The sequence below is a fragment of the Schistocerca piceifrons genome, chromosome 2 (assembly GCF_021461385.2).
Source record: "Schistocerca piceifrons isolate TAMUIC-IGC-003096 chromosome 2, iqSchPice1.1, whole genome shotgun sequence".
In the NCBI taxonomy this organism is placed as follows: domain Eukaryota; kingdom Metazoa; phylum Arthropoda; class Insecta; order Orthoptera; family Acrididae; genus Schistocerca; species Schistocerca piceifrons.
The window spans coordinates 728,589,255-728,616,821 of record NC_060139.1 but is presented as its reverse complement, the minus strand read 5'-3'; the positions used below and the strand labels follow the sequence as shown (position 1 = coordinate 728,616,821).

The 27,567-nt window shown below is 42.6% G+C and overlaps 1 protein-coding gene and 1 non-coding gene across 2 annotated transcripts in view; one reads left to right on the top strand and one right to left on the bottom strand.

The window, feature by feature from the left end:
• The window catches only part of LOC124775801, a 177,694-nt gene extending 150,914 nt beyond the window's left edge, over positions 1-26,780 (top strand). The window contains exons 4-5 of the mRNA XM_047250631.1: positions 5,414-5,583; positions 26,165-26,780. Coding sequence (XP_047106587.1) covers positions 5,414-5,583; positions 26,165-26,780 — 786 coding nt within the window. The remainder of the gene's footprint in view (positions 1-5,413; positions 5,584-26,164) is intronic.
• Trnay-gua lies at positions 11,371-11,445 on the bottom strand. Its single transcript has one exon. It is a non-coding gene; the product is annotated as a tRNA-Tyr (tRNA).
• Positions 26,781-27,567: the final 787 nt, after the last annotated feature.

Genomic DNA, 27,567 nt, shown 5'->3' with positions numbered 1-27,567 from the left:
GGACCAGCGTTCGTGCTGGACGTGCAGACCGCGTGAGACGACGCTTCATCCAGTCCCAAACATGCTCAATGGAGGACAGATCCGGAGATCTTGGTGGCCAGGGTAGTTGACTTACACCTTCTAGAGCACGTTGGGTGGCACGGGATACATGCGGACGTGCATTGTCCTGTTGGAACAGCAAGTTCCCTTGCCGGTCTAGGAATGGTAGAACGATGGGTTCGATGACGGTCTGGATGTACCGTGCACTATTCAGTGTCCCCTCGACGATCACCAGTGGTGTACGGCCAGTGTAGGAGATCGCTCCCCACACCATGATGCCGGGTGTTGGCCCTGTGTGCCTCGGTCGTATGCAGTCCTGATTGTGGCGCTCACCTGCACGGCGCCAAACACGCATACGACCATCATTGGCACCAAGGCAGAAGCGACTCTCATCGCTGAAGACGGCACGCCTCCATTCGTCCCTCCATTCACGTCTGTCGCGACACCACTGGAGGCGGGCTGCACGATGTTGGGGCGTGAGCGGAAGACGGCCTAACGGTGTGCGGGACCGTAGCCCAGCTTCATGGAGACGGTTGCGAATGGTCCTCGCCTATACCCCAGGAGCAACAGTGTCCCTAATTTGCTGGGAAGTGGCGGTGCGGTCCCCTAAGGCACTGCGTAGGATTCTACGGTCTTGGCGTGCATCCGTGCGTCGCTGCGGTCCGGTCCCAGGTCGACGGGCACGTGCACCTTCTGCCGACCACTGGCGACAACATCGATGTACTGTGGAGACCTCACGCCCCACGTGTTGAGCAATTCGGCGGTACGTCCACCCGGCATCCCGCATGCCCACTATACGCCCTCGCTCAAAGTCCGTCAGCTGCACATACGGTTCACGTCCACGCTGTCGCGGCATGCTACCAGTGTTAAAGACTGCGATGGAGCTCCGTATGCCACGGCAAACTGGCTGACACTGACGGCGGCGGTGCACAAATGCTGCGCAGCTAGCGCCATTCGACGGCCAACACCGCGGTTCCTGGTGTGTCCGCTGTGCCGTGCGTGTGATCATTGCTTGTACAGCCCTTTCGCAGTGTCCGGAGCAAGTATGGTGGGTCTGACACACCGGTGTCAATGTGTTCTTTTTTCCATTTCCAGGAGTGTAGATGACGCCACATTGGGCGACTCGCGAATCCTCGATGATGAGATGACGATGAGGACAGCACAACACCCAGGAGAAAATTTCCAACGTGGGCTGGAATAGAACCCGAGCCCGCTCTACGGGAGGCAAGCGCGTTACCACTTAGCTAAGCACGTGGACACTGAGATATGGTTCTTGTGTTTGCCTGTGCGCTCGAAGCCCATCAGTCTGGGTTGTGCCGTTGTAGGAATCAGATAACACACTCATAACGTTGTTGAGGCGTTCACAGTGATACGACAGTCGAAAAAGTAAATATCTTCTATCGCAAATATTGGCAAACTATTAAAGCAGCGGAGCGGTTGTATGCCGAAGTGTATCCAGAACATTCCATGCACTGTCTTTGCAAACATTATAAAAAGGAGTTTTAGAACTTTAAGCGTGGAGAATAAAATACGGCAAAGAAATAGAAGAGCATCCGATGAGACAAATGAAACTAACATTTCATCAGCAGTACCACGCAATACAAATGTTCCTAAGAGGCATCTGGGAAGTACAACAGGAATCAACCAAACATATGTTCCGTGAACACTACATGCCACCGCATTTCATTCCCTTCACATTCCGCTACATCTACAGATTCATGGCAATGACTTTAAAAATTGATTGCAGTCCTCCAAATGTTATCTACAAAAAGCGTATAGTGATGGGTCATACCTGTACAAATTTTGCTTAAGGCAGGAGCATCGTTTACAAACCATGGGAAAGTCAATCTTCGCAATATGCACTAATTGTTATCTGAAAACCTACGCTGACTCAAAGAAGTGCATAAAAACAACTTTCTTGTTGCATGTTTGTCAAGATCCGCATCATTGATCTCTGTTTCATTGATGGGAATCTTAATACGCTCAGGTACCTTGAGTTTCTAAAATGTGCTGCTGCCGTAGTTATTGGAAGAGAGCCCACGGACATGACGCATTAGTGTGGGACCAAAATGACAGATGTCTCTCCCATTCCGTACATGTAAAGACAAACACTCACTCGGGAAATGCAAAATGGTCTTCACAGTCACCAGACTTAACGCTTATATACTTTATCTGCAGAGAAAATTAAAACAAGAGGACTATTAAGAAACACTGACAATTCCCGAAGGCATGAAATACTTCATAACATGGGTCTATGCTGGCGTTAACTCCAATTGAAATTCACCGTACGGTACTGTTTCTCCAGAATCACTTTATAGCGTGCAGCAATGGTCAAGGTCAACATTTTGAGCATTTGATAGACAGCCGTGACACTAAACACGCGAACCGTACCCGAGTTACATGCTCATTTGTATTTGGTAGAACAGGGTAGACGTTTGTGGAACCTTTTCTCCTAACGGCTGGACAGTTGTTCGTGCGCTGTTATCTTGATACTATTTGATAGAATTCCATATGAGTTATGTTGTTGAAGTTCTCATAGACGCATCTTTCAAATATCACAGAAAGACGTGTACAGTTCTATTAGAAAAAATAAAGTGGTAGTCGCAATTCGGCGACTATAAACGATAAAAATTACTAGAGATAGTCGGAAAATTCGCCGCATTGTCCGCTATAACTTCGGGAAAACCGCTCGTCAATACACAGGTTGGCCAGAAAGAGTGTGAAAAGCTTGTAAGAGTGTTGCAGGATACGATCTGTTGAGAAATATTTGTTACGATGAAAATTCGATACATTGTGCCGTTTCCGAGTTAATTAGCATTTACGTTAGCCAATCAGGCCGTTGTGCGTGCAAATTCAAGAGGCCTGCCAAATACAATTAGTGTCAGTTGTTCTCATCGCGTAAATAACAGCGCACGAGACTGCTCAGTCTTTGGCTCGGGTGCGATACATACTACCGTCCCATGTTTTATTTTTCTATCGCCCCCTTGATCGGTTTTAGGGAACCAAACGAAGAACAAATTTGGCGACACCGTCTCTAGCTGGACGCTTGAATCTGAGCGCACAACGGCCTGATTGGCTAACTTCAATTCTAATTAACTCAGAAAAGGAGCAACGTATATCATTTTTTTCTTAACAATTGTTTCTCAGCATAACCTACCCTGGAACACCCTTACAAGCTTTTCAGGCTGTTTCTGGACACCCTGTACTTATTCTTTCTGGGTGTATTTAGGGTGGCCTGTCTTTGGCTGTCTCAACCCGTGTACGTATAATGCGTAATTACGAGTGTTTAATGATGGATGGATGCATGGCACATATGATTGGTTGTTATGCTACAACACATAAGCCAATCATCGTAGTATAAAACCTTGTTCTATTCGTTTTCCCGGATCTGTACTGTCACACTGTAGGTTTAGGTAACAGAGTATTTGGACATCTTGTACGTACCGTTGCCAGAGTTTGAAAGTGAAAATGAGAGCGTGTTGTGGTCCCAACCTTTGTTGATTTACAGGGACTTAACGATATTTGTAATTTGAGTCTTCTTCCCCTTCGTCTCCTTCTTCTTCTCTTGCGTTTTCCAATTTCTCTAGTGTATCGGTACAATTACACGGGTTTGGTAATATTAGCGACAGTTGGTGCGCGGATGCCCTTACTGACGCCACCACTCCACGAGGATGGAATCTGAGCACCCCATCTGTCTTCGTCTACAGTAAATCTCATGATCAAGTGTGAGAGCCTTCTCCAATTGTTTGCGAATTGTGTAGCAGAGGCAGGGCATGGGTTTGGGGACCAGCTTAATATTTACATACTTGGATGTGGAAAACCGCCTAAAAACCGTACCTAGACTGGCTGGCCCAACTTCGCTAATCCCTGAAGTGGATTCGATACGGTGCGGGCTTGCCTACCCTAATCCCGGAGGTGGCCTCGGCCGTCTGGGAAAAGTCACTGAACTAAGTAAATACCGACTCTGCTGTTTGAGTACACAGTATGTGGTGTCAGTTACGATAACAAGTATTCGATAATTTCAGTTGCAAGAAATGTCAGGCTATCAGTTCCTTAAGTATTGAATGCTGTTGGGGGAAATAATAAGTTTGCACTACTATTTAATGATAATTAAATTTTGTGCACTATCTTTGTGTTACACAGAAAACAAAATGGCAATGGTTAAAACCAGGTGACATTTGCTGCCTCTAATGAACAAAATAGGTTTCAACAACATAGTAGTATTAAATATATACCCACTGGCTTGGAAAAGTAGTTGGAATACTGATTTTATACTCATGCAAACGCATCGCAGTACGTACATATTCTAGAATAATGTTTTACCCTTAAAAGTCTTGTTCTAAACGAATGCATTTGCTTTAAAGAAAAGCTTATGATACTACATTGTAATACTAGTGCGAATGTGTAGCACAGTGTGTAGGTACTATTTTGTTTCAGGCTGGAATGGTTGTATTTACTGATTACCTTTGTAAATGCCTAATTTCTGTGTGTGGAATATTCGTCCTAAAATGTGTAAGTATGTATTTTACGTTACATGCAAGCAGGGGCGGTGGCAAGGGACGGGGGGTACTCCCTATGGAATATCATATTATAATGGATAAAATGACTTCAGAAATCAGCGATTATATTACTTCAAGAGATTCAATCATTTTTTTATAATTATGTAGCAATAAATGTTGCAATGTATTCCAAACACATTTTAACAAAATAATAAGAGTGGCAAATAACTTACCACTTAAACCAATAAATATCATTTAATTTAAAATAGGCATCTTATTACTTATTAATACACAGTTTTTATCCTGAACTCCAAAACAGTTACCAAAGACTACTTTAAGCAACACCACATTTTACCAATTTGTCGGTAGAGAACTCCAACTTTACTTTTGTTATATCATATTCCATTCCCCCAAACACCCCCACCCCCTCCCCATTAGCTCCCCCCGCTTGACCGACTTCTAGAATCAGCCTTGCATGCAAGTTTCTACATGAAAACATAGGACAGCTTATCTATTTCGCATTGTATTCTAAATAAACTCCTTTGTATTAAGGAGAAGCTTAAAAATACCTACTAAAGCAGTAAACACCTTTAGATTTTGTCGGTGTCATTACAAGTGTTCCAATATTATCGAGGTATCGATACAACTTTAGGTGTTGGCTGTCGATATCAAATATAGCATCTACTCTGATATTGTAACATCCGTATTTATGACACATTTACGATACACTTGGATTGTGTGCAGCTAGATTAATTAGATTATCGATTTATTCGTGTTTTGAAACCAACACATCAGTTTTCTGAAGCAGCGCCAGGTGTTTTTTTTTTTTTTTTTTTTTTTGGGTCATAGTGAGCGAGTCTTGTATGTTGCCGCAGGTGAGCCCGTGCCCGACGAACCCACCTGCACCGCCCGGCTGCAGCGGCGGCGCGCACCCTGTTGGTGTGCCTGGCGGTGGCGGGGCAGGGGGAGGGAATTCGACCGCCTGTTCGCCTTCGCCTGGACCCAGGAGGCCGTCCAGCGCGTTGCTGCATCCCGACCACGCCAGGTGCGTTCATACACCACACTAAGTAACACACACGGTGAACGGGTATACGTGCAGATACTTCTATGTGAGATACCTTAATACGTACACACATAAATCTGTTGGTTGCGTTTTCCCTGCGTCGAGCAGTCTTCTCACAAACACGTAACGAGCTTTAGGACCTGATGATTTCTCCATGGTCGTACCCGCATCTCCAAGTAGACTACGCCTGTCATTATAGATTAAACGTTTTGCGTCCAAGTAACCCCGCCTCAACACCTGACCTACTGCCTCAGGGAAAATAAGCATCAATAGCTTTCTTGTGCCACACGTACATGGAGGTACTAACCAACCTAAAACATATGACTTGTAATAGCTATAATGATTAGTATGCAAATGATATAAATGCCAATGTAATCTTTTTCATTGCACTGCCCCCAGTGACCAATAGAAGTATCTGCACTCACACTCTGTGCCAAATACACTGCACATATTACTCTATACCGACAAAAGTGGGATGAGTCGGTTAATGAACAGTTTGACTGAACACTAAGAGGCTGATACTGCAGTATTTCCAAACCTGTGGAATACGTTGATTAAAATTTTAGGCTTATACTAACTTATTTTCAGTACAGAGAAAACCTATTTATATAGATAAAGAAAGGAGCGAGTATTTGATGGCTATTCAGTGTGACTAATTTTACTGGATCTTTTCAGATGGATATCGTAATACAGTATTCTCCATGGATGTGCATGTGCATTTTGTCGCCAACTTTCAGCATCTGAGATTGAAATCATTGATTTGTAAGATACGGCAGGTTTATACCGACGGATATCACAGACAGCTGTTGTGTAATGACTGCAGAACGATTGATGACAGTGGTCAAGAGTGTGGATAGAAGAGTGGGCATGGGTTATACCAGAATACATCATCATAAGACGGTAGAATAGTTAGAATGGCTCTGAAAATGGCAACAGCTGAAGTCCGGGCAGACGTTTCAGGCAGTGTGTCACGACAAACCATCGGAACAAATTACCGGGTGCTGAGTTGAGATCTGGAGTTCTCGTGCACCATTACCACTGATGTCGTACCATAGACAATATGGTGTATAGCCGGAGTCAACTAGTAGACTGAGCGACTTTCTGTGATGTTCAGCCGGCCCCTGTGGCCGAGCGGCTCTAGGCGCTTCAGTCTGGAACCGCTCTGCTGCTACGGTTGCAGGTTCGAATCCTGCCTCGGGCATGGATGTGTGTGATGTCCTTATGTTAGTTAGGTTTAAGTAGTTCTAAGTCTAGGGGACTGATGACCTCAGATGCTAAGTCCCATAGTGCTTAGAGCCATTTGAACCATTTGTGGTGTTCAGCGCTGTGTCTCACTTCTCTTTGTGGCTGGCAGATCGACAAGTGTCCGTGGCTGATCAGATGAAGGCTCAAAGAAACAAGCGATTTTCGAGACCCATATCTCTCCAATTCCTAGATAAGATAGTAGGGATGTATTGGAAACGACAACAGGAGTAATTTGGTAATTTTTGAATGGATGCTGAATGCACGCCAGTAACTGAAAAGTGTAGTAAACACTGTTGTCAAAATCTTTACCATCAGGTTCGAAATGACATATTCCTGCAATTCACACCACAAATGCCTGGAGGAATGTCCGGGCCCTTGACTTGTCTGAACAGTCACCCATACAATATGTCTGCGATACGATGGAAAGAAATATACATACATACCAGCCTCCCATCGGTAATCTTCATGCGCTGACCCTGCACGTGATTCAGCCATGGCAAGAGATTCCTTAGCACAACATTAGGAAGTTGTTGGCTTCCATGCTACAAACAATCCAATAGTGTATTTAGGCCTGTGGTTGTCACAGATCAACTGATGTTGATGCATATCAGTTCCAAATGGAATGAAGTAACCTTTTAATACTCTTTATTTGATGAACGCCTCTGTAGAGTTCGATACACACTGATGAGTCAAAACATTATGATCACCTACTTAATAGCTTGTTTGTTCGTCTTTGGAATGAAATACATCACAGATTCTGAGTATCAGCTATTAGACAGTTTCTTGGTAGGTTTTTGGAGGTATGTGGCATTAAATATCTACACACAAGTCATGCAGTCCGCGTAAATGACGGGCCGCTGATTTGCGCACGGTGGAGGCGCCCGATAGTGACCCAGATGGTCTCCATAGGATTTTCATGAGGTAGATTTTTGTCTCCGAGACGTCAACGTAAGTTCACTACAATGCTCCTCAAACCACTGTAGCACGGTTCTGGCCCCGAAACACTAACATTTACAATGCTGAAAGATGAGATCGCCATCGGGTAAGAAGAGATGCAGGTGGTCCGCAGCTGTCAGCGTGTCTTCAATTACTACCACAGGTCTCATACAAGCGCAGGAGAACGTCCCTCTTACTTGTTAGTATATACGTAATACAGCTACCACCAGCTTGCGTCTGTGGCGCGCTGCACGTTTCGAGCCGACGTTCACCTCGATGACGGCGTTTGTGGAGACGACCATCGACCGTGTGTGGCAAAAATGTGATTCACCTGAAGAGCTGACACGTTTTCATTGATCGACGGTCGAATCCAGATGGTCTCGTGCCCACGGCAATCGTAATTGACGATGTCGTTGGGATATCATGTGAATAAGTAGGGGTAGTCTGCTGCGGAGCTGCATATCCAACAATGTACGGCAGACAATGTGCTCCGAAACACTTGTGCGTGTACCAGCATTGTGCTCTTTCGGCAGAGATGCCACAAATCACCATATATCCTACTTTACAGAGCAGATAAGTCACGGAACACCACGTTCTATGAAGAGTCGTGGACGGCCAACCGTTTAGCGCCTAGTGGTGGTTGCATTATTCTTCTACCTCTTTCCGTAGATGCTCACGACAGTAGCACGTGAACATTCGACCAGCTTCGCCATTTTCGAGATACTCGTTCACAGTTTCTGCGTAATGATAGTCTGCCCTTTTTCAAAGTCGCTTATCTGAATGGATTTCCCCATTTGCAGCGTATATCTTCGTTAAAGTGATCCTCTGTCCGTTTCTGCTCCACTTGCATAATTTTGTTACCGCGTTAGATGCCTGCAACACTACCAGGCTGCATCCAACGTCGCAGTGGCCAGTGGTCATGGTGTTTTGGCTTATCAGTGTGCAGGATGTAACGAGTAGAACTGCAGATATTTCAATTGGTGACTGAGGACGGTTTACTGAAAAACATTACATCAGTATTTACGTCGTTCACAGGCTAATAAGTATCGCAATTACAACTCGTGCGTTTTATGTTTGTTAGTACCGGCAAGTATACGTGGAAAGAGAAAGCCATTAATGCTTATTTTCCCCTGAGCAGCACGTCAAATGTCAATGTGTGGACGCGTGGACGCAAAACGAATACTCTATACTGACAGGCGAAGTTGACTTACAAGGGGACCTTCCGGTCTCGGAAACTCAAATCGGGATGAAATTTTGCAGGCTGGTAGTACATCTCAACGGGGGTCCACTCATAAAAGCTTAAAGAACACTATCGATAATATTCTGAGAAAAAGGGCTAGAAAGCGTAAAGCGTAAGCTCATACACATCTCTTATATAATCAGAAGTAACATTCCATTGGACAAGTGAAATAACTCATTCAGTAGAGTGCTAGCATGTCATACGGCCGTTCCAGTTTCGATCCTACCTGCAGTTCGGCTCGCGCAGCCGTGAGGTATGGACGTCCGCTGTTGTGGAGCTCGAGCGCGCGTTTGTTCACTTCTCGCCGGGGTTTCGTGTATTGAGTCGTTCTTACGAGAGCGCCGTAGCACACTCTTACCTCCGGATAAAGATCAAGGTCGCACACCAAGCACAATATGCACGTCCAAAGGCGTTACGAAATTCAGAACTTCACCTGGATCCGCAGGATGTAATTGACATTCACTTTTCCATCACTGGGAATGTTGTATTTACTTGTAAATTATAGATTGTAGCGATCAGTCGTCCTTTTTAAATTTATTGTGCAGATCTAGATTTCGGCTAGGAGCTAGCCATTCTCGATGCACTATTATCGCTAATCTTTAAGGAATTATCCGATGTGCTTGGTATGCTTCCAGGCTTTCTGAAGAATAAGAAGTTTTCAGGGATGTCAATGAGGCATGCTTTCCAACAGAACTTTTAAAAAAGAATTATTCCTGTAAACAATCGTCCTCCATAAATTGTGCAAGATGCCAAAATATTTTTTGTTTTCAATGTCATTCTGGTGCTTGCACATTACAAGATGCCAAAATATTTTTTTCTGTTTTCAATGTTTTTACGACAATTAACATTCTGGTGCTTGCACGTAAAATACAAAATTGACAACTGAACATGATAATGTAAAAAATTTTATTTAATTGAAACTCCACCCAGAATTTTGTGACAGTGGTAATTAATTTACCTCCATCAAAATGTATTTGACATTATTCAACTTTTCAAAAATACAGCATTAATGGGTGTTATTCACTTTTTATGTAGCCTGTGACAGTCATTTCATAAACAAAATACAATTTTTGATGATTTAGTTGATGATAATTCAGGTCATTAACTTAGATTGAAAGTTACTGTAATTTTTAAAACAATTAAGAAAACAAAACAAAATAAAATCGAACTTGCAGGTAGGATCGAATCCGGATAACCCGTATGAGATTTTAGTACGCTACTGACTAAGCTACTTCATCTGTTTGCTGAAATCCATCTTGTGACTCTTTCTCAGAAAAGTGGTTTCAGAAACTGATCACATTTTGTTCAGCACGTCTTCTGCGATTGTGAGTCTGATTGCAAGAGACTCACTTCGTTGCCCTGGCAGCCCCATCAGTAAGCTTGAAAATGGATGGTGGCGCTCGAATGCTTTCTTTAATCACTGCTTAGGTGAAGATGTCTCGCTCCTCCATGACACTGGCAATTCCGGTTTAGAGAAATCTGTTCACTCACTTTAGGAGAGGCTAGAGATGTTTAACTAAAAACATATCATGAGCTCAGTGAGATATTAAGTGAATCTTTAGTTATTTGTACAGAACGTTACTACATTTTGTGGAATGGAAACAACTAGCAAATATGTTCAAGACGATGTGAGAAAATAAAATTGCAAAGGGTACGAGGAAAAATTGAAAACAGTAAGCGAATGAAGAAACGAAAACGCAAACGTATGCTGAGTTTTCAGTGCATTTTATTAGTTAAGAAGGCAGATGGCTGAGTAGCCAGCAGAAAGAAACTTGTAAAAGCATATTATGTTTGGAGATATTGAGTCATCTGCTGACTCAATACTGAATCACATGTTTGACTGTTCTCATACATGTAGCTCACAAAGTCATCGAAATGCGGAGTGGTTTTTGCAGCGGCTTGTGAGTTGGAAAACATTTTCTCGCGGGATGCCTACGCATGTGCGCGTGACTCTGGACGCCAGCGAGAGCTTTAGCCAGCTATTCTCTTATCGGGCAGTTTGACCACATGCTCGTGGCCGTTTAATCCGATTATGAAAGAGCACTGACCGCGCAGCACGCAAACGGCCGCCTGCGGCTTAGGCCGCACAGCAAACCACTGAGGCGAGAGCTCTGTGCGATTGGGAACGCATGATACGACAGCACTTGCCGGGTGCCCTCGCAACGCGTCTACTGCCGTGGCTTCGCGGCGAGCTCTGTGTGAGCGTGCGGTGCCGCGTTTGTTCTCCCTACACTTCAAACTAAACCATTACGTCACTTTCCATCGATATTTCCTAAGGTGAAGATTACTGTTTCATTACACCAACATACTCATCAGTTATTGGAAAGTTCGTGGCAAATTGAAACCGTATGCTGGGTCGGGAATCGAACCCAAAACCTTTGCCTTTACAAGGCAAGTGCTCTACCGGCTGAGCTACCCAGGCACTATTAACGAACCGCCGCGATGGCTTTGCTTCAACCACTAGAGCATCTGACCGCGAAAGGCAAAGCTTTGGTGTTCGAGTCCCGCTCTGGCACACAGAACGGGTCAAAGTGTCTCAAATCAGCACACCTTCCGCTGCAGAATGAAAATTCACTCTGGAATGATATGAGTATTGCTATAAGAAGCAAATAGCGAATAAATCCGCAAGTATATGGTGGTGGTGTTGTAATTTAAACAAAAAATAGCAAGGTTATCACTGTCTTTACTAATTTACTTTGAAATTAATTTTGACATAGTATTAAAAATTGAGTTCTAAAAGGCAGATCACTTAATGAAGTCTGACTCAGTGTGTTCCATTCTTAATTACGTTCACGCATATAGGAGGACACAAAATATAAAAGTCTGTGTAGAGTGACATTCTGCTTAAAAATTTTGAAGAGCCTCCCTCATTTTAACGTCAGATAAGTTATAAACACAGAGGGAATGATTGTAATTCACACACGCCCGTTTCTCTGAACCGCACATTCTGTGCATTGCTCCAATAGCCTTAGTGTTCTGTCATAGGCAAGCAATAAATGGAATGTACACTTTCACAGCTGCTTGAATATCTGCTGTAAAAGGGAAAGGGATGCAGGCCTTCTACCCTGAGCTCAGGGACATCAACTGATTTAAAAACATCTCGAATAAACCCAATATACTTATAGTTTCAATTCCTCAACATATGTCCAGTCTTCACTTTCGCAATCACGTAGGAGTAATTTTTCCATAGCTTTTTGTCCATAATTTTTCTTGGTAAGAGCTGTGGAATATAAACTGAGGGGAATGAGGGGGGGGGGGGAGGGGAGGAATAATGAGAGGAGTTGAGCGTTCACTCGATTAGGCGTCATCGAGTATCGAGGAGTCATTATTTTAAGTAGCAGGGAATCGTAAACTGCTTATTTTGACGTCGTTTCCTGGGGTTTCATCATACTGTCAAGCTGGTTAACAACGACTGTTCTTTACAACGGACCCCGGTAGGCTACCTTAGCTCTAAATAGCTCTCCCCAATATTTTCAGCCACTTAGAGTTTATCTTCGTCATTCGGTAAGACATATCACTTTACCTTCGCACAGCACACTGTCCCGAGGGACCGAAGGCGCTCAAGAGTCCCAAGATTCCCGCAATTCTCTGTCGTGCTCGCCATTCGGCATAGCCCAAAGGGCACATATCACATCAAATACACTGAGCGCGGCGAGAATCCACATTCCATCTACCGCATTCGTAAAGCATTCTGCGAAGTGTTGCAATGCAAATACGCTCATAGAAAGATTGACGATCTGTCAAGAGCCAATAGTGTGGATGCAATAGGAGGGGTGGGAAGGGGGGGAGGAGGAAAGACTTAGCACTGTCTGCTGGAAGGTTAAAATATGCAGGAATCGGAATATATGAAATTTCAGGGGCACCTCAGTAACCAACGTAGAAACATATACAAATATCGCGGTGACGCGGAATTGTAAAATGATTTATCAAACTAATATGCCGGATAGTCAACCTGAGTAAAACTGGAAAATACTTTCAGTGAACACACGCAGGATATGCCGGATAGACAACCTGAGTAAAACTGGAAATTACTTTCAATGAACACACGCAGGATGCTACCTCTTCGTCTGCTACTGTTTCGCCAAAACAGTTCAGTATACGGCTAATAGCTTCGCCGTATTTAAGTGAGGCTGACTTAATTTCGCATACAAGTACACAATTAGACTTATATGAAACAGGTACAAATATTGAATCGCTATAGTATTTATATAACAATTGCGATAGATAAATTGCTTCTCTGTCTCTACCTAACTGCTGTGTGTTTATACAGTCAGATCGACTTTTCATGTTTAGGACTAAAAATGTGCAAATTAATGTGAATAATTCAGATTTATTACGCAATCTGTACGTGAAATGACAATCAAAAGACTGTGATAAATGACAATCGGAATGAAACTTGAGACATGAAGTGTCTATCGAAAGATTGTTGACTGCAGTTTGTGGGATCGTGTCAATGTCCAGTTTTGTTAATATATGTTGCCATGGGATGGTATCAATAGACGTTTTTTCCAAAAAAACTTGCAAAATTACAAACAGCAGTTGAATAGCACGATGTCTATCTAATATAGTTCTGTCAAGTGAGTACGATATCGCTGCACCGGCTAAATAGTGAGACGGAATACTTGACTGAGAGATAATTCTACATCTGAATGTAAAAATCTGCCGGCCGGAGTGGCCGTGCGGTTCTAGGCGCTATAGTCTAGAACCGCGAGACCGCTACGGTCGCAGGTTTGAATCCTGCCTCGGGCATGGATGTGTGTGATGTCCTTAGGTTAGTTAGGTTTAAGTAGTTCTAAGTTCTAGGGGACTGATGACCTGAGATGTTAAGTCCTATAGTGTTCAGAGCCATTTGAACCATTTTTGTAAAAATCTAAGGTAGTCCGATTTATTGTTCTTGTTCTCAAATAACTTATTCGGTTTCAGCGTTCTTCACTGTCATTTATCTTTGCAAAAAGTGTACTACGTAATGTTCTGTTCCAAAATAGTCACTGACGTCGAAATAACGGTGCCACCAGAGAAACGTACTTGCTTGCTCACCTGAGATGCATCTTCTGCAGAAGCCGACTGTCGCAAGAGCTGCAGTACGTTAGGTGTTCCTTCCTCCATGGAAAGACGATAATATGGTGGCGAACTGTCTTGTAAATTAACAGATTAACTTACGTAAATGCTGCTTATTCCCCCTTCGGCTCTTGAGCACCGTCCCGCAGAACGAGACGCACTGAAAAAATCTTTTAAGAGTCTTTAAGTCTTTAGATCTTGCCTCTTGCGACGTCTTTCTCTTCTGTCTTCACTTCTCCGTTTATAACTTACAAAAAAATCGCGTATCCCCTTACATTTTGGTATTTTACTGCATTAATGCTGCTGTATGAGAATTTTAAATAATTACTATTAAAAACAGTCTTGATCACAATTTATAAAATAAAATAAAATAAATTGTGATCAAGACTGTTTTTAATAGTAATTATTTACAATTTTATTGATCACTGCTGTTCCCATAATGCATTCAAAAGTAAGTATGAGAATTTGATGGCAACTCCAGGGTTCCGTTACTCTTTCCGTGCGCAAACTGCTTTTATTGTCTGAGAAGTATAATCGCAGTCTACAGTAATACCTTAGATTATTATTACAAAGAAAACTGCCTCCCTTCCGCTAAATTATTACTCTTTTACACAAATTTTTCTCTTTTTCACAAATTTTTCTCTTTTTCACAATTTTTTCTCTTTTTCACAATTTAAACGACATTGTCCCTCCCGTTCTTCTTTGCACAACCATGTCCCAGCTCTAATAACTCGAATAAATTTGTTTCTTGTGTCTTAACAAAATTTTCACACAGACAGAATTTCTCCAATAGGACCAAAACATTCTCTTTTATACGTTATTGTATACGAGAGCACAGCAACTTATTTCCAGAATACATTTAATTCCTTACATTTAAGAAAATAAAAAAATAATGATGTACAAACTATAAAAAATCTTCGATACATACATTGTTTATCACTGAAGTTACGTTGTGTTTGTGGCGATGAAAATCTCTGTCACATTTCCTTTCAGCTGGATTGCATCCACTATGTCTGCCATCTTCGCAGCTGTGCCCTTGAGGTCGAAGCACTATAAATATTATGAACTCAGAATTTAAGATGTCACACAATTCCACTAACTGTTAAATTATACACGTGTAGCACATGCCACAAAAGTTCTAAAGTCACTGATCTTTTCTCCTCTAGAGGCGTTCCTTGAATAATTAGGTATCGCGTAGTCACAGTTTCATTAATGACTCGTCTTCGATGATTATTGTGAACGCTACGAAAATAACTGCAGGAAATGATTTACTACCGTCTCGCAATGTACTCTAGGGGACAACATGCGCTGCCAAAAATATTTCATGGGGCATGACAATGACCTTCCTTAGAACACAGTTGGACGAAACGTTAGAAACCATCACTGAGTACAACTTACAAAAACATGTCGATTTGGTTCGCATAATAATAACAATAATCGTTCCAAATGACCATAGATACACCGTCGATAATTCGTTATCATATTAATAACAAAGGATCCTGTTAGCAAACGGTCTCTGCCGTCTCCGCTCAGGTTGAAGCTGGAATGTGGCGTGAATTGCGAGCACGCTCTTTCTAGGACCTCACTCGTATTTTTCCGTCCATCCCAAGTTGGCTCGCGAAACATCTTTATTACATCTATTAAAATTGTTGAAAATGTAAGTCTACGAAAATAATTTGTTTCAAAAGAAATACTTTTACCTTTCTATTTTGAATATAAGCATACGATTTCCCAAGGATATATCTGTTACATGCATGCAAATTAGGTATAAGATCAAAATTTTTGTTTACCTTTCACCAGTGTTCGATGTGCGTTTCGCCGGATGCACGACAAACGACTTGTGCATAGGCAAACTCTGCCCCCTTATTTTTGTGGAAATATCTGTGATTATTGCATTAGCTGTTGTCGCTACACGGCGTCACAATTAACCCGAAGGTGTTGCAAACGGTGTAACATGCAAAGAAACTTTCACAAATACCCACAAAAAATTACATACTGTAAGAGTTGGTGACTTTGGAAGCCAATCGAGGAATTCGAGACCTGTACGCCCCTTGCGGCAGTATGAGATACAGCGCCATACTCTCGAGGGAAATCATGTGAGTTTCGTATGAATATGTAGATTAATTATGTCTTTTTCATACAACGTTCCGAAAATAGAAACTACTCTGTTGCTGGTGTTTACGTAGTAACGACGCTTTCCCAGTGGTTAGCGCATTTTGAGATTATCTTGAAGAGCGGTCACTACTGTCGAAGATAATCTGAAGATAGGCGGTACCGATGCAAAACGCGTCATTATTAATAAAACACTTGCATCAGAGACTGTTTTCTTTTATCGGAACATTAACCAGTGTTGTTGCATCAGACCAAAATGGAGTGGAGTAATGTATTTCATACAGTGGTTACGCAGAGTAGCGTAATGGTAAAACAATATATAAATCACGATTTTGGACCATCGTTGTCCTCCATAATCCCGATGGGTCAGCTATGCAATTGCTTTGCACAGTTTATTGATTTCTTTTTCGACGCTGTCATAGCACTCGCATTCGCTCGGCACCGGACATTTCAGGATTTTTGCAATCGTTTCGACCCGAGCTTTCCTCTGGCTTCCGTATTCTATAATTCCGAGCATATACAAGAGTCATATGAGACAACATCTTTCATTATTTTATAATTAAATTTAGCACCGATTTTAGCTGATATTTCGGTGGATACCTTTATTGTCTCAGTCTGAGTCCTGGTAGTGCTCGGTAAGTTCTACACAATGACGCCAGAATCAATGTATCAATGTCACAGCTAAACGCTTTTCCACGCTACATCGGTTTATGGCTTGAAACAAAACTAAATCCTAACAATCACACGCATTTGCCTGTACTCATACTGAAATGTTATAACTAGGACTCAATGTCTATCCATCGTGTAGTGTTCCCAAAATGGATGAACCGTTTAGAAACATCATACACTGTTTGATGCACAAGCATAATGTACAAAATTATTGTTATTTTGTACACATTATAACGTTCTTCGTCGTAATCAAAGGCAAGAGTCCTCCTTATTATTGAAAAATGCCAAAGTTGTTTATGAATGCGGTAACAGAAACATTTTTTACATAGTTCGAAAAAGTATTGAAGTGATGTTTCATACATTTTTGTTTTGCGATTTTTCATATTTTTTGTTTTTGTTGAGGAAATGGCGTTTTCTAGAGCTCTACGATAAATATGTATTGTTTGTCTTTACTAATCAGCCCTCTTTTTCATATTCCAAATGAACCATTTTCGAATAAAACCTGAATTAAACATTTACCATTTCAATTTTGCTGAAAATATTGTTTATTTTTAAGTAACACACGGAAGGATAACTATGAATAACAAAAATGTTTCGTAGGCTAGGCAGCCATTTATATTTCCACACTCTGTTTCTAAACCAGGGGTGTACAACCTGCGGCCCACGAGCCGCATGCTGTCTAAAGCAAGTATCAATGCGGTCCAAGGAGGGGCACCAATCACGCGATCGGCAAAAAGACAGCTGAGCAGTTGACGTTCGTTGAGGCAGAACACCTGCTCCATTCACCGCCGCTCGTACCGTCATGATATGAGGGTCTGAGGATGGTCAAATACTGACCAACACCGGTTACCATTGAAATAATTTTTTTGCGGTCGATGCTGTTTGTTTTCCATTCTCAAAGTACTTTTAGCTACAAGACGGTTTCTCCAAGAGAAAGGTTCTCAAAAATTATTAAAAATGTTTGTATTTATACGACATCTTTCACAAAAAGTATAGATTCGTTATTACAAGATTTTAGGTGGAATGCGTAGAATTTGCAGTCTTATATCCAACTTAAAGAAAAATTTGACCATGTCTCTTTATTGCACTTTCTGAAATTATACCTGCCCAGAGACAAATATCCGTTGTAGCACATCATGCACTATATATGTCAACCTTGTTTGAAACGACATACGTCTATGAAAAGTTATTTTCAAGAGTAGAGCACACAGCAAAAATTACGCCCAACACTCAGATTAACATCCTGAGAATACCATAAGAATTGCAGCCACCTCTATTGAACCTGATACTGATACATTAGTTTCCATATTCAAAGTAAAATGACACATTAATTCTATAATTTGTAATTACTTTACGACTGGTCCCGGCGGAGGTTCGAGTTCTCCCTCGGGCTTGGACGTTTGTGTTTGTCCTTAGGATAATTTAGGTTAAGCAGTGTGTAAGCTTACGGACTGATGACCTTAGCAGTTAAGTCCCATAAGAATTCACTCACATTTTTTGAAGTTACTTATACACAAAATATTGGAGGAAAAGGTGTAAATATGAACACCCTCTTTTGTTTTTGACTTAAAGTTACCTTCTTTTGTAAAAATTCTAGGCTTTATACCTTCATTAACAACTATAACAAGTTCAAGAAATGATGAGAGGCGAAACAATGATTAATATCCATTATTTTAATTCGAAAACAGAGATTTACAAAAAGCTTGTAAAATGGAACTTTAAAAAAAGAGCTGAAAATGCGGGCTGCCACCAAACGGTGCAAGAAATCTTTTGAAATATTTTAATGAAATTGGTTACAATAATACAAAATGGTAGACTACACAAAGCAACTTTCACACATTTAAGCAAGAAATCTGAAATCGTAGCCTTTCTTTCTGCAGACGTTAGTGCTGCAATTTGCTCCTTCCCCTTCATCCCTATCACTTTTGAATTTTTGCTTAGGGCAATGGACACTCAGTCTGCTGGATATGAGTGTTTGTTGAAAGCGTTCTGTCAATAAATCAAAGAAAAGCGTCACATTCTCTTTATTGAAGCCTAAGGCTCCGGCATATGAAGTTCCACAAAGTTTACGAATTGACAGCTGATCCTTGTGTCTCTCAAGAAAAAGGTCAGCTCAAGCTCGTCCTGCTTCTCCTCCTTCGAAAGGGGTTGTCAAACTATTTCTCTGAGCAAGTAAAAATGCCATTCTTCTCAGACTCGCCAAAGTGCACCCAAAGAATTTTTGCTCCATCTCAAGGAGATAAGAAACTAGCTGTTTTTCGAGGTCTGCAGTTAAAATCGGATTCCTTCCAAGCTTTGTCTCTTGAACCGCTTGCTCATGGATTTTATCAAGTTTAAGAACTCTCTGCAAACTGGTACGAGGCACTCCGAATGTTCTTGCAGCACCTTTCACAATAACCGTTTTGCTTTCACTGCTGCTATGGCACATACCATCTGAGATTTATCCTACTGATGCCTCTGGTTCTTATATTCATAGCGCTTCTTTGTTGTCGGCATTCTGCAAGGGCGAACAAAAGCCCTAAGGCCTATTATCGCAATTTGAAAATTCTGTTTGTTTGTTTGTTGCTGTGTAAGTTGTATATATGAACTTTAAACAGAATTCGGCTAACCATATCCCCATAAAATCATTTTAATATTTTACATTGTTTAAGAGAAGAGATGGTGTAATTATGGGTCCTCTTTAAATAGGGGCCGTTTTTTACAGCAACTCAATGGGCCCATATTACACCAACCAAAGCCTCAAGGCCACTATCACGTCTATCCTAAAAGCGTGTGTAACGTAAAACTTGCTTCTAAAAGTAGCTTAGGATTCCGTTATTCCGAATATCACTGAGAAATTGTTTTAAACTAACGAGAAGGATATAAAAAGAAAACGGTTTCACATACCTGCCAAACGTTTGCAGTCCTGAGCAAACACCAATTCACGCAATAACCGACGCTGTAACTACGCTGCTTGAAACTATGCTTCCAACTTAGAACTGCTACCGCAGGCACCGCTTACAGTCCCGGTCGCCAGACTGCAGCACTTCCTATACCCTCTTTGTGAGGGGTGCCCATATTTACACCTATACCCATTTTTAAACCTTTTCCTCCACTGAAAACTCATGGATAAAGTATCAAATTAATTCCATCTTGCTATTTTAGAGTAAAGGATCGTTTATATCCGTCTTCTTCCAATGTGGCCCATGTAAGCTGAAAGGTTGGACACTCCTGTTCTAGACAGTATAATGAATTCTACTCTGAAAACGATGAAAGTCTATGTGAATGCAGCTTGCCGCTAACTTGGTGTAATGTTTTGTCTGTACAGAAGTGTATCTGTCGCCTTTATCGCTCTTTCCCTCTCACACATAAATCGGTACAATAAAGTCAGGGCTTCGTGTTTCCTAGTTAGGCTGATCCGTGAAAAGACAGACAAACAATTATGCTAATTGAGGATTCTGAGTAATTTCTAGAATTTCATTCGCTCTCTCTCTCTCTCTCTCTCTGTCCTTTATCTGTGTACAGTTTAAATATATTAATCACGTGAAATCAGCCTAGTAGAATCTCTGGTGGAGCCCTTCGGCTTAATATTCAGCGGCTGGCTTGCTCACGATTCACTACCACAACACATACCTTCACACGTTTACACATTTAAGCGTTCACATGAGATTATACTCGGAACCTCTTTTGATTATTCCGCGTCATTTGCGGGAAACATTTCATTCTTCTTGAAGGTCAGTTAGATCCTTAATCATTCTTGATGACATTAGCAATGCTAAAGTTCTATGTTCACCCTAGCCACAGGTGAAGCCTATCTCCACTATCTTCTTTACAACACTCGATAATAATAGTTAGTCACTATTTCTATACTCTATGTCACTGATTAACTATTTCAATTTAAAGGTTTCTATCACTACACACACACTTTATTGTTATGTTTTTTACGAGCGTTCATTTTGCTTTTGGCACGACCAACAATGGGGAGCAGTATGGACTTGTAGAGGGTTCGATCAAACCCCATTTCAACATGCGATCTATTTCTTTTTGAACTTGAGCCTTTAACCTCCAGGGAACAGGATAGAACGTTCTACAATACGTTTCGTGTGGCTTAACGTAGAGATGGCATATGTATCCCTTAATAACTCCTGGCCTTCCGTCAAACACGTTTTCATACACTAATAATAATTCTTTGAGCTGCTTCTTCTGATCTTCAATAATGCAGTCGGATTCATTTAACTTCTCATACACTAATTGGCCTAAATCTCCTTTGACTTGGAACTCATTATTCACGTGCTGTTTAGAATTTTGTGCAGTCCTGATTACTTGCACACTGATCCCACTATTGTATTTTCTGGTAAGGCTTTCCTTTTTCAACAAGTCCAACTCAATTTCTTGTTTATTTACATTTAACCAAATTTTTCCTGTTTTAAAATCTATTCTGCATCCGTATTGACGTAGGCTGTCGACTCCGATAATGCAGTCTACCACCAAATTTTTCACAACAAGGAATGTGCTTAATATTGCTACATTTCCGACTTCTACACTAAGTAGTGACTGCACTTTTACATTAGCCGATCTAGCCCCAACGGCGCCTATTATTCTGCAATTTTGAACTGGAAAAATTGGTACTCGTCTTATATTTCTGATCTTGTTGAATAGAGCCTCCGAAATAACATTTGTGGTTGCAGCTGTGTCTAAAACCGCCACTATCGGTACAGTCTCCAAAATGACTCGCACTTCGGCTACTGCCACCTGTTCCTTATCCTCATCTTGGGGTTCTAAGCCCTCGGTCAATTCATCTGCCAGTAATCGTCCATCATTATACGTTAGCATTGGTACACATATCCTGTTGCCCCTCAACCAATTGTTGACCGCTCCTCCGGGGCACGAGTGGGTCCTTACAAGTTTGTTGGATTTTGATTCGCCTGGTGGTTGACATCGTCCGTCACTTCGGTAATTACCGGTTGATTCGTAGATGTCCGTCCCCACTGATGTTGGTTATTTGAGTTTATTCCCCCCGGTTGATTCCACTTTCTATTACTGTTATTGTTCCAGGCTTGCGGTCTGAAATTCCTTTCGTTCCCCCATACGGGATTGTATCTTTTCCCATTCCTGTTATTCCTTGGATAGCCCCTCGCAAGACTATTGCCGGTATTATTATTGAGATTTTGAGGGGTTTCTCCACTATTTATCGATCTCTGTGCGTTCCCTTGCCTACCATTTGGCGGAGGTTCTATCTCCCTATATTGGAATCTGTTGTTACGGGCTTTCTGGTTGCTCTCTTCTATAATGTCTATATGATCTAACGTCGTGAGGAATGACTCCAAGTCTTTATCGTTCCCGTAAATTAATTGATTCCGGATGTTAGTTGGTAATCTTGCCTTAAGTATGTTTATTATGTCTGGCAAAGGCATAGGTCTGTCCCAATATCTAGTTTTATTTATATATTTTTCAAAATACTTCCTAAGGCTTCCTTTTGAAAAAGAGAAAGGCTCTGGGTAGAGCACCTCCTGCCTTAGGCGTTCCTGTACCCCTTCTGACCAGAATTTTGCTAAAAACGCTTTCTCAAAATCGTCATATGTCGAGCAAACAGAAGTCATGTCCGAGGCCCAGATCGCCCCCGTACCTTGTATATACCCAGTAACGAAACTGATCTTCTGCCACTCCGACCAATTTCTGCGTAGCGCTCCTCTAAAACTTCGGATAAAAACAATCGGATGGACCCCCCTTTTGTCAGTGTTAAAAATCTGAAATTGCCGATGCTTTATCATTTTTTCTTCAGCATGGCAAAGGCTTTCGTAATCTCCGTCAGATAAAACTTCACGCGAACAACTAGCTCGTGGCAATTTAATATTCGAGTTACTCACACAAGTCGGTATCGTGTGCGAATGTGCAGTAACTGGCTCTACAGACGCTGCCAACTTCTGCTGCTGGCCGGTATTCATTTGTTCTGAGCCTTGTTGTGAAACGCGTATCGACTCTTCTATCGTTTGTTTCCAATGCTCGAAATCAGCACCTAACTGCTGTCGCACTTCCTCAAGTCCTTTCGCAAACAAATTCTCTTCCTGTTTGCCGCATAGACTCTGGAATGCTGCTTTAACATTTTGCTCAACGTTTTCACACATTAGCCTTTTGTTTTCTAATGTGATTTCGGATAATTTACCCGTTAATACATTAATTTGGTGGTCTATAACGTCTTGACGTTCTGTCAGATGTTCAACACTTTCCTTTAGGTTAGTCTGCGTACGTGCCAATTCAGGAAGTTGCGCAATTGCACATGACATGGCATCTTGCTTTTGTACTAATTGCGGAACCATATCCACCTGTTCCCGTACGGTATCTATCTTAATAGCCACATACTCCTTCATTTCTACACGTACGCGTTGAGTAGATTCCTCACATTGAGCTTTCACCAATTCTATTTGTGCAGTTAATTTTCGTTCCATCTCTTCGGCCTGATCTTTAAGTTCCTTTGTCTTCGCCTCTATCCGCTGCTCTAATTCGGAAAAACTGTCATGTAACTGCTGCTTAATCTCAGCTTTCAGATTTTCCTGCCCTTCCGTAACTGAGGCTAACTTTGCATTCAAATCATTTTGCCCTTCATTAACTGAGCGAACTTCGCGTTAATGTCGGTTTTCAAATTTTCCTGCCCTTCAGTAACTGAGGCTAACTTCGCATTAATGTCAGTTTTCATATTTTCTTGCCCTTCAGTAACTGAGGCTAGTTTCGCGTTAATGTCGGTTTTCATATTATTCATGCTCTCGGTTATCATCTGCATCTGTCTCATGATAATTACTAATGGATCTAATCCATGTTGCATACTTGCTGTTAAATCTCCAGCCGTGTCTACCGGGCGTTCTATTGCGCTATCTGTAGCGATCGGTTCTACAACACTTCTTACTAGATCACTATTATCCGTGCTCACAGCTGAAGGCTGTTGCGTGTTGCTCTGCTCTAAATATAAATGTTCTACAGTCAATATGTATATATCTCCCTTCACACAGGAATACTTCTGTGGCTACTTTCTTATAGTACTTATACAGGTAAATGCAACTAGGGCAGGTCAATCAAACTACGTCTGGCATGAACACAAATAGTAAATGTTCAAATCTACGTCTACTTCCTCAATACTAGCAAGCTTTACTAAATAATTATAGATCTGGCCCTTAGTCTGCGCCCAGCGTGCTGCTTTTATTTGTAGACCCACTTTATTTTGCCTGCGAGTATTTCTTCTCTTTTCCAAGTTAAGTTGTCTCGTCGTAGTTCACATGAAACAGAGAACAAAATTATTTTAACAACGTCCAAAAACGTGTCCTGTCACGGATTGGCCATTATAATGAATTCTACTCTGAAAATGATGAAAGTCTATGTGAATGCAGCTTGCCGCTAACTTGGTGTAATGTTTTGTCTGTACAGAAGTGTATCTGTCGCCTTTATCGCTCTTTCCCTCTCACACATAAATCGGTACAATAAAGTCAGGGCTTCGTGTTTCCTAGTTAGGCTGATCCGTGAAAAGACAGACAAACAATTATGCTAATTGAGGATTCTGAGTAATTTCTAGAATTTCATTCGCCTCTCTCTCTCTCTCTCTCTCTCTCTCTCTCTCTCTCTCTCTCTCTCTCTCTCTGTCCTTTATCTGTGTACAGTTTAAATATATTAATTACGTGAAATCAGCCTAGTAGAGTCTCTGGTGGAGCCCTTCGTCTTAATATTCAGCGGCTGGCTTGCTAGAATAGATCTTTACATTTGTTATTATTATTAAGCGCTGCATTCAGTTGGGAAAATCGATCGTTTGAACAATTCGTTCAGTTTACGACAGATCTAAAATTTCAGATGTGGACGAAGCCTTTTTGGACGATTTATAAAAACTCAGAGATTGCAGGCTCTCTTCGTCACAGCTGAAACTTCCCAATTAATTACAGGGCCCAGACAATCATCAATGGTTCAGACAGAGAACTCATTCGTCATTCACTCTAGAATAAAATGGTCACAAACCTTATTTCTAAGGAAAATTGTATATTGAATCCATTTCCGTACATGTTCCGTTTTCTGTTGGTTCCAAGTCTCATGTAATTTTCTTTTACAGGTTTTTTTCTTCTCTCTACCTATCACGCTAGCGGCACAAACTTTCCTAGCTCGCTTTAGCGCGAAGAAGAGTACCGTAAATAAAATCTCCTTTAGCAATCCGACAATCTTCCAACCAATACTTCCGAAGCTGTTCCTTTCTCCCACTGTAATAACCATGGAGTATACATATCTGTACCTCTGTTGTTCCAAAGAATAAACGTACTAGAAAAATACCTTGGCGTCGACGAGCTGTCGGCGCATATATTACTAGAAAATCTGATCAGATACTTTTCAGACGTAAATAAATGTGGATGATTTGATTGACCATTATTAATTATTGCGTGGTAGAGGGTAATTTTCCGTGGGGAGATTACAACAGTTCACCACTTTCGGTTTAGAGTGGAGTCTAGTAAGACACTGAGCGCGTATATGTAACGCCCAACAGGTATGCATCACACGTAATGTACAGGTAGCGCGGGTTCGACAACAACTGACCGAAGCTACCATAGACACTACCGTAGTCTGCACTTAGTTATAAGACGGATATGCGGAAAGTAAGTTCCGATCGCTCAAGAAATGAAAACCACTGTAACAATATAATAAAGCTTTGCGCATACGTGTTCGACAGTGTCTCTAGTATGCCTGTCGGTTGCATCACTTCGCTCCTTTCGGTTCTGAGCGCATGGTGAGCACATAAAGATGCGTAGAAAATAATGTCTCCCGCCAATTACGAGGTCATGGTGAGAGATTTCGCCTGATGTTATGCAGCCCACACTACAGAACTGTCATACGGTTTCTATTACGTGACAATTCACGGTCGCAATGAAAATGCTGCTGCAGCGTTTTCGATGGGAAGTGTTTGATTACCCGTAATGCAGCCCGTAATTGGCTCCCTCTGTGCTCACATTAACTACTGGCTATGAAGACAACATTTTCGCACAGACAACGAGCTATAGATGAGCGTAGAGAATTGGCGGGAAGCACAGGCGGCTGCCTTCTATGACGAGGGTATTGGAAAGTTGGTACATGGCTACGACAAATGTCTTAAGTCGGAGTGGTGACTGTGTAGAGCAGTGGCTGGAAGCTGTAGCTATCTGTTGCAGACAAAACATTTTTGATTATCACAGCCGTTTCCATTTCTCGATCAATCGGAACTTACTTTCTGAACAGCCCTAGTGGTTTTGTACAGTAGCTTACTGTAGTGTTAGAACTCTAGTTGAAACCCGTTTCAGTATAATGTCCCTCCTGTGCCGGCAGGCTGCTGTCGCTGCAGCTGCCCCAGCGGTGCTCGCCAGAGCTGCAGACGCTGGAGGACCATTCGGCGGCGTCGGCGCCGCTGTCCTGCTCGTCGTCGTCGGCGTCGTCGCTGACGAGCGTGGCGGCGGCGTCGGGCCCCGGCGCGGCGCTGCCGGCGGCGTTCGGCGGCAGCTACCACGGGCTGTGCGGCCTCAACGGCGCCGCCTGCTCGTCGCGCACCTCGGACAGCGGTGGCGTGGCCGGCGAGCGGCGGCGCAGCTCTGCGCGCTACTCGCTGCTCGACGCGCTCGACCTGGAGTACGCGCTGCTGCGCGCCGCCGCACGTGGCTCCGTGGGGCCGTACTCGCTCAGCGAGTCGCTGCACAAGCTCACCTTCACGCAGAGCCTCGCCTTCCCGGCGCTGGCGCGCGGCCTGGCCGGCAAGCGGCGCCGCAGCGACCAGCGCGGGGGCAGCGGGTCGGCCGCAGGGCGCGGGGGCGGCGCCGGGGGCGGGCCGCCCCTCGGCCGCGACGGCGAGTCGGGCCTCAACGCCTTCGCCAAGGTCGTCACGGCGCTCGTCCTCGTACTCGTCAGCGTCCTCGTCTTCGGCGTCGTCTACAAGTTCGTGCGCACGTGAGGATTGCTCGTGTCCCCTTGGCCGGGGCACTATAACGTCTCCGCCCCCCACGGAGGGGGTGTGGACGTCGGTGCCGGGCCGAGGGGACACGATGCACTCGTATCGTAAGCGGTACGTGCGGCGGCCAGCTCAGCTCGCTGGTGGGTCTCGTTGGACGCTATGCTGTCTCAGAATGTCGGGAATGGCGCAGCACCTCCGGATTTTTATGTTTCGAGACTCCTTCTGCTGAAATCTCTGCCTTTATCAAAAAGGAATGAGCATATCTCCCCACTTGGTTGGCATTTCATTGTTTACGTTATCCAAGTTTGGACTGTACATTCCACAGCTACCTTTGAACACACATTACGGCACTCCGCGATTTAGTATAATACGTCTATTACGTCCTGTTAATATGGTCTGGTATTTCGTGCAGAATAAAAGAATATATATATTTTTTATAAGTGCCCAAGTAGCCTTTGATTATTGTCTTGGAAGAATCACTGATCTTCCTTCAAGCACACTTTAAAATCTTTATACATACAGTCCCACCCTACAAGTGTAGAGCTCACATTCAAAACTTAAACCATTGTCCGCAGTGAGGAAACTGGATCCCCGAACCACCCTCCACACCGCAGTGATGCTTCCCAAGACGACAACGAATGCTACAACGAATAGTACTGACGTGATCTATTCTTTTTTCGTTCATCGTTCTTTTGATTCGTATCACTCTCTTCTTTTCGGACTAGGACTTGCCTTCTAGCTGCTCGAAGATTCGAGATATACCAGTGCACACAGCTCAATCACAACT